This window comes from Harpia harpyja, chromosome 7 (assembly GCF_026419915.1).
Source record: "Harpia harpyja isolate bHarHar1 chromosome 7, bHarHar1 primary haplotype, whole genome shotgun sequence".
Classification (NCBI taxonomy): domain Eukaryota; kingdom Metazoa; phylum Chordata; class Aves; order Accipitriformes; family Accipitridae; genus Harpia; species Harpia harpyja.
In genome coordinates, this window is record NC_068946.1 from 44504291 (window position 1) to 44519184 (window position 14894).

Sequence of the window (14894 nt, forward strand, 5' to 3'; positions counted from 1 at the left end):
ATAGTTACTGTTGTTCATGTGTAAGGCACCCTTCAGCACAGTAACTCAATAATTCGCCTAAGTTCCCTGAACAGCTGAGAGCCTGTCCTTTGCTTCATCTCCCTTCTTAAGTGTGAGCTGCAAATGTGCACACAAGTATTTTTGTACCCTTTATTTTGTCTCCATGGATTTATGTAGATGGACATGTTCATCTTTTCCCTTTCCCACCTAAAGGTCAACCAAATCAGCACAGTAATGCATAGGAAGCAAATTATGGAGGCACACATGTGGCAATGATCCATTTAAAATGCTGTGTGTCCTTATTTTTCATTCGGGACTGACAAAAGCATATTGTGGCGTTCCTTGGCAGACATAAAAGTATTTACCAGCAGTGTTTTGCTCCTGTCATGCTTTGGTCAGGCTGACTGATACAGCCTTTCAGCTGAAGGTCAGGTCACTTGGAAGGCCTACAAGATAACCCACATCACAGCATACTTCTGGTTAATCAGAGATCTTCATTTCCCACAGCCGCTAATTGTGCTAGCTTCAAAGAGACTTATCCGATGTTAAAAAAAAAAAAATCACTCACTTTACTATAACTACTACTGGGAAAAAATTACTGCAGCCTGCCTGAATGACAATGACAGAGCTGCAATTTAACCTTGTGTAACTTGCATAGAGCTGCTCAGAAATAGGATCCTTTCAATGTTGTGCAGCAACGGCAGCAGCTCTTCGTTCTTTACTGCTCTCATTTTGTTATCGCAGCAATTCCCACAGACTCTCATACATTTGTCCTTATTCCCTTTGGGTGGGAGAACAGCTTTTAAAACCTCTACCACTATTATTTTGCCATTTTCCATTGTAGTAGCCTAGGTAGTGGTTTTCCTTCCCCTCACTACCAAATTCATAAACTAAAAATGTCAGATAAGCCCCACTATTCTGCAATCTGTAGCCTGGGTCTGTGCAGTAGAAGGGCTCCCTACCTAAGAACTACATACAAGACATATAAATCACCTGCAATAACCAAAAGCCCCTATATCTGATTCCCTGTCTGTGTTGCAGTCCAATGCCCTTCTGATACTGTCATTAATGCAATGCACATCATTTTACTAAAAGACGGTCTGATGGAAAAATTAGATAAAAGATACAAGCACTACTGAAGGTGGCTCAGTATCTGTATTATTTTGATGAGAACAAAGAGTGCTCAGGACACTGCCTAGTTTCCAAGATAACTCAGGAGCAAGTGTTTTAAAGGCAAGAAATACGCCCTTTCTACCTCACAGTGCATTTCACTCTGAGCTTCATTTAAAAAATTCCAACGATGAAAGGCAGGACTATCTTCTAGGACACAATCTCCTCAGGGCAGGGTTACTGGTTTAATTTATAACTTGTACAGTACCAAGGTGTGGGTGCTGATGGAAAAATAAATAGTAATAAAAAACATATTTGGGCAATCTAGACAGATTGCTTAGATGGATTTGTAGACTGCAACCAGGGTGAAAATGTTAGCAATGGGCAGCTGGAAGCAAGAACATTATTAACCGGTTTGCTAATACTTAATGACTAAAAGCTGAAGGTGTTTTGTAACTGATAAATTATAGATTAAGACACCTAAGTCTAAAGTAAGCTACCAGTGCTGTCTGATGACATGGTATCTGGAGGCATGACAGTCTTCCTCTCTCCCACCTAATGCCACAGATTGAAATCAGAGGGAGGGAGAGGGAAGAAGTGCTTTTTGGAGGAAGCAGCTCCCTTCCTTAGTTAAGGTCTGGTCCTGACAGACGCCAAATTCCATTCTACTCAGAAAGACAGTGTTTGCAATGTATGCTAAGGGAAATGTAGAAAAAATAATAGCCTTAGAAAATACCCTAAAGCTCGAGTAAGAATGCAAGTGAAATGTCTCCTCCATTTCTTTAAAGAAAACCAAATGTCTATTCACAGCTGCTGAGGAATTAAAATTATTTAAACAAATAATCCAAGCAAAGAAAAACCATTTAATTCTATAACAAAGCACAGGCATACTCACAAAACAAAAAAACTGACCATCCACATCCAGTTCCAATAACCACCTCAAAACTCAGCTTTATGTGACATTTATTCAGCCTACGGTATTTGTGCTATACTTTCAGCCTCCTATTCAGCTACTGAGTCTATAGCCACCTTTGCATTCCCTTGCTATATCAAACCTCAGAGGTTTGAATTCTTTTGCTGTCCTTAGTGGTAAAACCTTTTGGGCAGATGTCCAAGTTGCAGCCCTTTTCTATCCAACTGCATATCTGACAGCATCAGCTCTATCCAGCATCTCTAAGAGAAATTTCCTGCAGAGATCTTGTGACTCATAACTGATGAGCATGACAACCTCTTGTTCTCTCCAGCTTCTTCACAGTAAACTCATTGTTTATTCATTTTACTACACAACCAGAGAAAACGGTCAAAATAAGAAACGGCTGCATACAGAAGTCAGTTTTGTGTAAGCTTTCTTCTTCCTTTGTAATTGCTGATGAGCTCCAGGTAGCCATCAGACAGATGGGCTATAATGCTGCATTTTCTCTGCCAGAAACTCAACTTCCGTAGCTGCTGCCCACCCTTCATCCCACCTCAGAAAAACAAATCTTTTAGCATGGCTGGAACTAGATGGGTAGGGGTTTCCTGATTAATAGCATCTTCATTGTTCTTGTAATGAGCACTGGTACTCTCTCTGGAGGTATCTTATCTCTGTCAATGCTTAATGCTCTGATTGTATTTTTTTCCCTCTTATGGACACATACTGTTTAACTTGTGTAATCAGACAGAATACTATCAAACACACAAACTTAGGTAGGTACAAATAATTCACACAAATAATACTGCTAGCTCCTGTGTTTTCCATGTTTCAAATGTGCCTTCCACATCCATTATGCCTCAGGAAGTTCCAAACTAGCAAGAAAAGAAACATAAAATCCAAGCAACTCCCATCGCGTTGCCCCATTTGTAGTTCTCACTTTCTTATATTAAGGAATCTTCAGTTTGGGAATCCCCACCCAGGCTGCAGATGTGGCACTAAAGAAAGATGAGAAGTTGTCATAGTAAGAGGTCTCAAATAATTTCAGATCTTCCAGATGAACCTTGTGGCTTAAATAATCTCAGAAACTCAGCAGCCATTTCAGAGTGACACCAAAATATACCTACAAGCAGGAGAACAGTTTCTTTCTAGCACATGTTTCTGACTCAGTGGCACGAGTGGTCCCGTCTAGTCTTAAGGCAATTAAGCTATTGTAAACATGGGAGGAATATGCAGAGAGATCAATACCATTTTAATTTTAGTCTCCTGTTGCTTTCTCTAGCCACATCACTGCCTCTGCTTCATTTGGGAAAGTTAGTGTGAACAATGATAAGGGAGAGAGGCCCCCGCTGAAAAACAATATTAAGCATGCAAGAGTGAGATCAACCATCTTCCAAATGACAGTGGCACATGAAATGTATTACATTATTTCAGACTCTGGCTAATGGCTTCACTAATATATCCTTACAATGCAAATTTTTTATAGCATCACAGGTCTCATTCAGTTACAATATAACCCCTAAAGGCTCTACCCATCTTCTTGAAGACATATCTAGCTCACATTAGCATATAATGGAGGTTCCTGGAGACAAACCGATTGCTGCCTAGGGATTGATTCTTAGGAAAAAGCAAAGTACAGATAGATGCAACTTCAAGATACAAATTCCAGTTTAAATCCACTCTATATCACTAGTGACTACAAGTCACTGTTAAGTGATGACTCTTACCTACTTAGTTGGTAGCATCAATCCATCCATCACCTAGCTACATAACACTCCATCAAAACCCATCAGAAGCTTTCCCAGTTGGCACACCTATTTGGCTCTCAAAAAGTGCCTACTAATTAATGGAGACTAGGACCAAATCTACCCTTTTACCTGGTAAGCCTTGCGTATTACAGCTGAGATATGTCAACAAGGTATCAAGGAAAATGTCATATATATGCAATGTCTTCCCTATTGGCAATGGGATAATGCCTTTTACCTGTAGTGTAAGAACTGGCTGATACCTCATTGGACTATAAAAACATTGCTGTGAAAATGTGTACCAGCGTATTAATTCTACACCTCAGTTATCCCATGTGTAAAAAGTGAATAAATAACATCTGTTTTCCCAGGAATGGCATAGGAATCATTAATCCATGCTGGTAAAATGCTTTGAAACCCTAAAATGCCAAGCATTCTCCCTCTAACACTTCTTTCTGTTTCATCACTTCTCTTGCAAAAATTGAACATGAAATAATATGGTCATGATGCTGTGAAGAAAGCACATTTCATACAGTTGTTAAGTAAGATAATGTGATGTAATCCTACCACTTCCATAGGAACTGGCAGACCCTCGTCTGGAGTCTTTGTGCAGACCCTACATTCCAAGAAAGAGATAGTCCAACTGAAGAAGGTTAGAAGAGTACAGAAAGAATAACTAGGTGGGGTCTAAAAAACCATGACTTATATTGAACATCTTTTAAGAACTGAGTTTGTCTGGCCTAGGAAAAAAAAAGACTGAAGGGAGACAAGATACTTTAGGCAAAAGGGAGAAAGTGCACAGCAAAATGCATTTTGGTATGTGGTTGAGAGGAGAAAGGATGTACAGGGCACGAATAAAGCAATGCATAACCTCTAAAGCAGCTAACAGATTGCCACTTTGGAGCACATTTCCTCTATCTTCCCTCCCTGGTATGAAACTCTCTGTGTCCATGGACAGATTATGACTAGTATTGTGTGGCTACAGACAGAAATTAAGTTGTAGTATTTAAAATCAAGTGCAAAAATTGTCTTTCTCCCATGGCATGTTCCTAGATGTCTGAGTGGATCCGGAGGGTTAGAGGTGAAATTATTGTACTGGTGTCAAGTGATTTTCTTAATGCTTTATACTTCTGTAGCATTTTTCACCACAGGACCTTAAAGTATTGAAAACCACTAGAGTCTTATAAAACCTCTGGAGGAAGATGAGAATTACCACCATTTTACAGATTAAAAAAACAAGATAGACTGGTTAATTGGCTAATTCTTTAATGCACTCAGGTTTGTGGATGTGGAAGCTCAGGTCATGCGAACAACTGAATCATGTATAAGACCAGGACCAAACACAAACACTACAAAGCAAGGAAAGAAAACTGAAACACTTGATTCTTACATGTTAGTGTTACCCACCAGACTTCCTACTAAGAATAAACACACAAGAAAGAGAAAGGAGAGTTCCACTGTCGGGCAAATCCCATATCCTAAAAACAAAGCCTGCAGTGAAAAGCAATACATTAGAGAGTGAACAATGATAATGGAGAGGCAGAGGACTGCAGAACCTAAAAAAGAGAGTTGTGACATGTAACATCTGTCCACCTCAGTCTCACCTAAATCCACTGTCTTCAGACCTAGCCTAAATTGGATTGTCTTTCCATCCAACACCGCAGAAAGGTATTTCGCATTCCAGTGCAGGGCTGGCCAGTCGCCAACCATGTTACAGAAGACTGCAGGTTGCTGTAGAGACATCAAAATTTCCTTGGTTTTCTCAGGAGTAAATGGTTTGACATCTTCACCTATGTAAAGAAAAAAACAGCTGTAGAGAGATGATTTATGACACATGAAGTGTTACCTACCACATCCCACAGTACAGGAAACATTAAGAACTAACACCTCTTTTGTTTGTGGTTGATTGATTGATTACATTTGTAGATTTTTTTAAGTCAAATTTCTACTGCAAACACTGAAAGAACATTCTTACACTACTTTAAAGCAGTGTATTAGCACACAAAATGTAAAAAAAAAAAAAAAAAGGCATGTGCTTAGAATTTTCACTTGTAGCTTAGGCAATAAAGCACTGTAGCCAAACTGTTTAGAATTAGGCTAACAATAAAAAAACCTTACAAATAATGTACAGAGTTTAGAGAACATAAATTTTATGAGTAACAGTCTTTCTCCACAGGATTCTTTCCAAGAAGTGTAGCGCATTGTCAGATAGCACACCAGGTTCCTATGCATTTGATTTAAACCAAGGAACAGCAGCGTAACCAAAACAGCAGGTATTTTTGAAGTGTTTTAAAATTTCATCTGCAAAATTTTAGAAAAAGGAAATCGTGCCAATCCAAGAACTAAACTAACCCAAGATTTCCATTTACTCCTTTGCTGTTTAGAGATTTATATGCCCCACTGAAACTGTCAAGCTGAAATGCTGGCAACCTTGAATAAACTCAGCACTTTCAGAACAACTTTTCTTTAGGGACATATTGAGAAGGAAAACCTCATTTTTAAAAAAAAATAAAATGTAACAGCTCCATAGACCTGAAGCAGTGGACTACAACTTTGGATCATAAAAAAAATCCATTCATTATTTTAACCTCTATTGAAGTTAACGCATCCAGAATTTGCATCCATATAATGCCTAAGATTTTACATACCAAATCGATATGTGTGGTTCCCCATGACTCCTAGCAGCTCATTTAAAACAAACCAACCAATTCAATCACACTATTTAGGGGTCAAATTATGGTCTGGCATGCACGATGGGTTAAATAAATACAGGACAAGAAAATTCCCTTTACTGCTGGGTGCTAATTTTGCCTCTTGCTCCTCCCTGTGTGTGGGTGGTGGGACAGGTTAGTGGAGAACCAGCCAGTCCCACACAGGGCAGCCCTGCGGTGCCAGCTGGGGTAAACACAAAAGACCCACTGGAACAGGGTCACCAAGGAAGGTTTTTCAGGATTGTTTCAAACATAACAGTTTAAAATAAATATATGAAAGCTGAAGTGCGAATGACAGGAATAAGAGGAGCCCTGTGCATGCTGTATGCCATGTCTCTCTGGCAACTTTTGTGAGTCCCCCTTCTTTCGACAGGATTTATACTCCAGCATAGCTGTACTTTTTAGTTTTCTAAATTAAGCTGCTGTCTTCACACAAATTCATTGGGAAGTATCACGGCTGGGGTTTCCTACAGTCAAGGGGTCCCTTCTCCCATGGGCTTCCAGGAAAACTGAATCCCTCTCTCCTTTCACTCATTAAAACTCCGTCTTCAAGCTTTAAAACTGAAGACCTCTGATACTTTATCTTCACGGAACATAAAATATTTAAACGGCTTCCCTTAAGGCAGATGACAGGAGGGAGTTTGGGTTTTGGTTTGTTTTCCACGTTTCCTCTCAAACGCAGAGCAACACTTGACAGGATGGTGTTGCTGTGACACAGAGATGTCTACAACACTTGGCCTTCAGTCTCGCGCTCCAGCAACTTGCACAACCAGGACATAAGGAGGCCTCACGGGGACCGTATGTCTTTCCATATGGCCTTCCCTACCCTCGGAAGGAGGCTCTGGGGGTTTCTGAGCAATAGGTTAGCATACCTAGAGGGAGCAGGTCCAGAGAAGGCAGAAAGACCATCTGCAGACACAACAGCACGTGCCGGCGCAGCTACCAGGAGCTGGCTGTAGGCACGGGAAGAGGTTGAAGCTCAGCATGTTTTTTCACACTGATGCTGTTCAAAGACTAAGGCAAGGGTTTACAAAACTTGTTCCGCCTTTAACCGGTGCAATTATAATATCGTACAGAGGCGGCTTTCATGATGCAGGAGCTGGCTGGCCTTGCGTACCTTTCAGATTTTCCAACTCAAAAGTTAAATTATTCCTGCTTAGGCCAAGTTTATCACTGCATGGCTGTCTTTTTGACTACCCAATTGTTTTTGTTTTAAGGGCAGTATATTTAATTATTTTAGAGGATGTAAATCCAAAGAAACACAAGAAATCGGTGGCACTTTTTTGGATGATTTTGTAAAGCTGAGTTTTATTGCAAAAGCTTCAGGTTTATCCCGTAACTTCAGTCAACAGTTGGGATGTGCTACGAAAGCAGAAATTTTACTGGGAGAGACAGGAAGGCTCATTGAAGCCAACTGTTGATTCTGCGTGGCTTTCTAATGCGATTTCCACATGCATATTGTCCTTTTGAAAGGTGTGGTTTTAACCGCAGTGAATATACAGTGGGAAGCTCAGAGCTCAAGCTACTGGGAGAGTTTGTATCAATGCCAGACAAAAAAACCCACAGTTAGACTAAACAGCCTCTCCTCCATTAGCTGGAGGTTTGTGTCATGTCACCACGGTTTATTCAGTTGTAAACCTATTCCCCTATAAAATTTAGAAAAAATGAAAGAGGATAGTCTATCTTAGTAAAATGCTAATCATTCCTATCTTCAAACAGTATTAAAATCATTGTTAAATGAGTATGTATCTTTTCCTGATATTATCACATACAATACATATGATATAATAAGCAGTGAAGTTTGAAATGTTTTAGAAAATTTAAAGCATTAGATAAATGATCATTAGGGTTTTTTGCAAAGTCAAATGGGGATTCTTGCTGATTTTCTGCGAAGAATCTTGAAGTGTCTTGATTCAGTTTTATGTATTCCTTGGTGAGAACAGCAGTCAGCTAAACATAATTCCTTCCCCATAATATTTATCATGCATATCTAAATGCCTGTTAGAGAAAAGGCACATGATAAAAGGTAAATATCATATACTACATCAAATAGATATTATCATAATTTGGAGAACTCTGCTCATGACCAACAGAGATTTCTGATGGAACTGCATGCTGTAGGAGTGGTAAAAAGTAATTAAAAGAGAGATCTGAAGATCTCTCTTGAAAGAGAGATTAGCAGAAAAATTTGTAATTTAAAATAATAATAATAATCTTTTCCTTAGTTATCATAGCTTCATAAAAACCTCATAAGCTGGGCTCTTGCTTCTCAGTATTTCCTAACCTGAAATTGATGGTAATTGATTCCTAGGCAAAACCTGAGGTTGTATAGCATATATAAGGGCATACAGTTTGGACACAGATGTGTGTAAGTAAAAGGTATATAAATAAAAGGTATTGCAAAGAAACAAAATGACCATGGCACATCGTGGGCATTAAGATACCAAATTTCTAGGGGAGATCAGGTAGCAGGAGAATAGAAATGCATATTCCCTTTGAAAAGAAAAGCTCTGTTGGAGTCTTCATTTTCTCAGTTGTACTCTGATCCAAAAGAGAAAAGGAATACTTTAAATTAGTTCTTTCTATCAGGCTCAACAAATGATGTGGCTTCACTGCACAAAAGGAAGCAGGAATAATTTGTCTCATGTTTTGACTTTACACAAGGCATGTATAGAATCCAGCCAGGAACTGAAAAACCAAACCAAGTTTTAGCTCAAGTTTTGTAACTGTGACAGCTTATATAATTGGCGAAAAACGTAGGTGTTCTTTAGAAAGGTAACACATTGTGAAATACAGATCTTCCAATTAAAAAACCAAAGCTCTCCAGTCGTCTTTACATGAAGTGTTGTCAAATATGAAGACTCATCCAAACTCAGCACTGAGGGCCGGTAAAAGAAAAGCGATGAATTGGCTAAGTACTTTCCAGTAGACTTTGTGCTTCTAAGAGAGAAAATAATTTAACGTTTCTGATTAACAATTTTTCTGAATAACTGAGTGGGGTTTGGGAACGAAGAGTTTAGCACAGCAGGCAGTCTGACGAAAAGTGGACTTGATCAAAGTTGTTCAGAAGTTAAATGTACTGTCATTAAATAGCTAAATGTACTGTCATTCATCTAAAATAATTTAGCAAATTAGAAGAGTTCATTAGTGCCTGGTAGTTGACTTCTGCCAAAACACCCTGCTGCTTAAATATGAGATTTAATTGAGAGGTATTAAAATTATTTTCTAAAAGAGGGAGTACAAGGAAATCCTGGTAACTTATTTGGCAAAAGCATTGTCAAATTGTTATTCTTGCAAATCTGTAATGCTTCATTACCTTTATTTCTTTAAAAAAGAAAATTATAAAAGGTTAAAACAAAAAATTGGCATTTTAAAGACATTAATACAGAGCAGCCAGGTCACTCAAAAAATCAACTAACCTCCAAAACCTTAACTATCCAACAACCAGGAGTGGGAAAAGAGAAGGTGTGGGGGAGGATGGGGAAACTCCCCAAACCAAAGAGAAGTGACTTGGTTTGGAGGTCAGACTTAATGATTTCACAGTACATTAACTCTGTAAATTAAAAAACAACTTTAAATAATCTGCATGTGATTACAATGTTATGCACGATAATCAGCCTACTCTGGGCAAACAGCATGCATCTAAATATACACGAGTAGTTTTCAGGATATACCGCATGAACATCTAGGTATTACTTCCTGACCAGTTATTGTGGTTACTATTATTTTTGACTCCAGGAATGTCAATACTGCAGATGCAGCATACCCAGGGGGCATCTAACCTAGATTTGCATAGATATTTTGGCTACTGAAGGATAGTTAGCAGTTGCATGGAGCCTCCCAGGATAGACTGGTCTGCACTGGTAAGACTAGCATCTGAAGCTTACTCTGGTAGCCTGAAGTCAACACACCCTTCCTTGCCCTCCGTGTCTGCTACCACGGAAGGAGGGCATCAAAAGAAAAGAAAGAGGCCAAAAGAGGAATTTGTATTTGTACTCACTTTTCAGTCCTCCTGTGGCAGTGCTGAGCGTATTATGTTTTTTTCTTACAAAAAGTCTGAGTGACTCAAGACGTGAAGTAAGATAAGAGCGTGGGCTATGTCCTCAAACCTCAAACTGTCCTTCTGATAAAGAAAAGGAAATAGCTGCTAGACTTCTTAGGGGTGGAGTAAGAGGTTGAGTCTGGAATACAGCACTGTGAGAGACTTCCCGCCCCTGCTCTAAATGACAGCATATCATCTCAAGCATACATTTAAGAAATTCCTCCCTAAATCCCCTAGGGCTCTTCCTAGAAAGCTGTTCCTGAACCCCTGGCCAGCTTCTGCCTGTTGTCTCTTCTCCTCCCATCCTGTAGTGCACTTTTAGAATGCAGTCATGTCGGTTTTCAGCTGACTGAATATTGAATGACCTCAGTTCCTCTGGTCTCCTCTAATAGAAGAAATGCCTTCCTTTCCCTCTGTGTCATTACAGCTCCTGCCTGCATCTTCTGCCATCTGAAAAAACCCCTTCTCCTCTCACTCCCCCAAACCCACGAAAATTAGGATAGGTACAACTGACAGAAGTCATACTAAATGTTATTTCCAATGAACTTTGTATACTACTTACTGGCAAAATTGCTGAAAGCATAGTGAAACACAATGGAACTCAAGCACTTGTTGGATAAATGGCATTTCATTTTCTTCTGAAGGAAAAGACTATGGTCTTAGACCAAAACCTTCCATCAGGATATGAAAGAGTTTCTCCAAAAGAGAGACTGTTCTTCCTTAAGCTAGGCTGCTATAATTCCACCTTTCTGTCTCTTTGGGCTGTAAATTACACCCACCTGCTGCTGAGGATATTTAGTAGCAAAGCCATTTCTTCCCAATACTCCACCAGCACTGATACACGTTTCTCACCTCACAACATTTCCTAATAGATGGGAAATTTAATACAAAACTTAATACTAGTATAACATGTTTGAAGGTAAAGAACTGGCACATCAGGGAACTAACATCTATATTTCTAAGAAAAAAAGAATTTTTTCATGTTGTAAGTAAAGTTTATTTCTTTTTCTATTCCTTGTCAGTAGTAAATACGAATGCACTACTCTTAAACTGATGAATGCACTGTATAAAATTCACTGTCAGAAACTGTAACCATTTATGACTATTGTTGTCCTATCCTGCAAACTTGACTGACAAGAACTTCAAAATGACAGCAACAAGAGAATCTAAATCTTCTAAAATACACCATTTTCCCATAAGCAACTGTAGTAAATAGTCAATAGTATTCTAAAAATGTTTTTTCCCCATAAGCCGTTGTAATAAATAGCCAGTAATACAACTGAGCCTTTTGAATTTGATCCACAAAGGGGTTATGATGGAAGTATACATGACTTTGTTCACTATTATACTACATAGGATACAAATTATGATGACTGAGCGAATTAGAGGTGTAATTGCCAGAATGAAATTATACTTTAAAAGAATAAAAGAAGTATTTTTGAATTACATAAATTATTGAATTGAAAGAAACCAGAGACCCACCATGTGAACCTCAAGAACAGTTTCTGAAGCGTACAATAACCAACATGCACAATCAGGGTATTAGATTCAGGGACTGCCACTATTATAGGACTATTAAACAAAAAGCATGGCTATTATTCCATCCGTTTACATCATTCAGTTTCTTTCAGCATGGGTAAAACAAGCAGAAGGGAGCTTAACATTTGTTTCAAGTTGCTATTCCTCTTTATAAAGGTTCTTATGCAGCAACAGGAGATTTGTCTGTGAAAAACTGTTAACAGTGTATGTTTTGAATCTTGGGGTTCATATAAAGACTGTAAAATCTTGTTTTGACATAACGTAGAGCTAAGGATACATTCCACCTAATACAGCTCACCAAAATGTGAACTACCAAGCTCTTCTAATTTTATTTTCAACCTTAACATTTCATTAATGTTAGTTCTGTTTTTTAAGATAAATATTAAACATAAAAGAAACTCTGATTTTAATGAAAAAGCACAGCCTTGTTACATAGAAGCTTATCTTTCACAACTTTATAATACAACAAGCTGCTGCTAGTGGTGTCAACGTATCTTTACCATCTTCCCTCCAGAGATTTCCTTCTCTTTTCTTTTTCAAATAACAACTGCCTGCAAAGTTTCTTTATCTGTAAACACCAAGAGCTATATATCAGAAAACATCAAGGACTCTGCAGGCCCAAATCTCCACTCAGATGTGCATGAACTCTTGTTCTAATCAGCTGCACCTGCTTTTCTGGAGACTGAAGGTGACCTTTAATTTTAGAAGAAACCACGACAGTGCTGCTGCTTTGAATTTTGGAAGCTTCTTGCAATATGCAAAATTTACCAAAACTCAGTAGTATATCTGGAAAAGTCCTTTCAGTAGAGGAGCTTCAATATTTTCAGATTACTTTTAAACATTAATGCCACTACGTCAACCATTGACTAATTCAACGTTAGTATTAGAAGCAATGTCTTCTATATCCAGTCTTCAAAAGCACATGGTACTTAGAAATTTAAGATAACTCCCTGAACATTAGCAAAACAATAAAATTTCAAAACGTTAAAGTTGCACTTCTATACCAAGACACCTGAACTGCCTTACCATCGCTCTTGTTGAAATACTCTAATAGAAATCAAAATCTCGTGCCACTGTTATCTACTCATTGTGTCCATGAAGCATAGAATAACTTAATCTTAAATCATATATGCCCCTGTTCAGAAAAACACAGACACAGAAATAATCAGTTTAGCCTCTATACAGAATTACATGATAGAGAGTCACATTTCCAAACAGACAAACAACGTTTTCTGAGCATTATGTCTTCAATATGGATCTGATCCCAAACACCTACCCGAACGACCAGGTCTTCAGAAGACCCATTTGGGGAGCACACAGCATACCTATTGTGTGACAGCCAAGCGTGACTAGCCAGACCAATAGAAACAAACTCTCTAATGCCTTCATCATTAATTATATCAGAGCAATAATGAAGTTGCTGCTTTGATGTAAGACAATAGCAGAACAATGACAAAGTCTGATCAGAAATGAGAAACTCGTTCACCAGAGACACAGTGGACAGACCAGTACCAGAGTGACATGACTAACTCTTCTTGCTGGCATCAGAGACAATGAGATCTACACTGAGGCAGTCCTAGCCCAAGGAGACGGGTGGAGATTTTCACCCTGTATTGGCAACTCAAGCCTAACATTTTCGTGTGACTCAGTTCATTTCCATCATTCTCAGGTTTTTGGGAAGACAGGAAACCATCAGTCTTTGAAACTAGATCTCCCTAACACAATTTTGGGATGTAAAATACTCTATTGATGTTGTTTCCAGTTACTTGTACATGGTCGCCCTGAATAAAATGGAAGAACATAGGGACCGTGGTCTGCTGAGGTTGGAGCTCCAATATAACATCCCTAAAATACCTAAGACACTGAGCCTGAAGGCTGCCTGAGTGAGGTAGGGAAGTAGCCATCAAAATGAGCTTGGATGAAAGACATGATGCAGCTTCCACCTCCCCCTCAAAGAAGATGCAATCATCATCTACATGTTCATCGTTAAGCAGGTGATAAATGGCAGAACAAGCAGAAAAGTGTTACTTTTGCATATTCCTTTTGAGAGCTACAGGAAGGAACCTACAGCGTGGTCTACAGGGAATCTGGTGAGATGTCTTTCATTTGCAGACCACAAAGGTAGACTCCACAAGAAAAAGGAGCTACCCTGCATGTCCCTAAAGGACGTTGCAATGGGCTCTGGCTCACCACAAACCTAGAATCATCTCCGTTACAATGGTCACTTTGTAATGTGGATATACACAGCCTGCAATCAAAAGATATAAATGAATATCCACTGGATAACATTGATATTTGCAATTAACAATAAAATCGTTCTGCTTTCATAAGCTGAAGATGTGTCTGTATTTTTGTTTCTTGTTGATACTACAGAAAAGAAAAAGGAAGCACTAAAACCTTTTTCCTCCTGAAGTACAAGGAAATCATTGTATGATGTTCGAGCTGGAAGGCTACCTACCTCTCAATAACAAAGAAAGGTGAGAAAAGATGCTGAAAGGTACAGAACGCACAGATTGGAAGGTGCCCAAACCAAGCCCAAAACAGAGCAGATCCTGCACAACCTGTTCCTAAGTAACTAAAAGGAAAGGCATGTCAAAACTTGATGAGAGAAGAACAGGATTTGCTCACACCTCACAGGCTCACCTTCAAAGGCGTTGTTCAAGACAGTGGGTGTGAAGAAGAGAACCATTACAGCTCCCTGCTACACTAGTGCTGTTTATGGCAGCTCTGAAACTACATTGTCACAACTCCAGCTGAAGTCTAGAAGTTGAGGGAGATCCCTGGAAAACAGGCCTCTCTTTGGATGCTGCAAGGAATACTCAGAATTGGCTAAATGC

The 14894-nt window shown here is 39.0% G+C and overlaps 1 protein-coding gene across 3 annotated transcripts in view; it reads right to left on the bottom strand.

The window, feature by feature from the left end:
* The window catches only part of HSPBAP1 (HSPB1 associated protein 1), a 38638-nt gene that overhangs the window by 20175 nt on the left and 3569 nt on the right, over positions 1-14894 (bottom strand). For all 3 annotated transcript variants that reach the window (XM_052793291.1, XM_052793289.1, XM_052793290.1), the window contains exon 2: positions 5370-5555. In XM_052793291.1, the coding sequence (XP_052649251.1) occupies positions 5370-5555 (186 nt within the window). The remainder of the gene's footprint in view (positions 1-5369; positions 5556-14894) is intronic.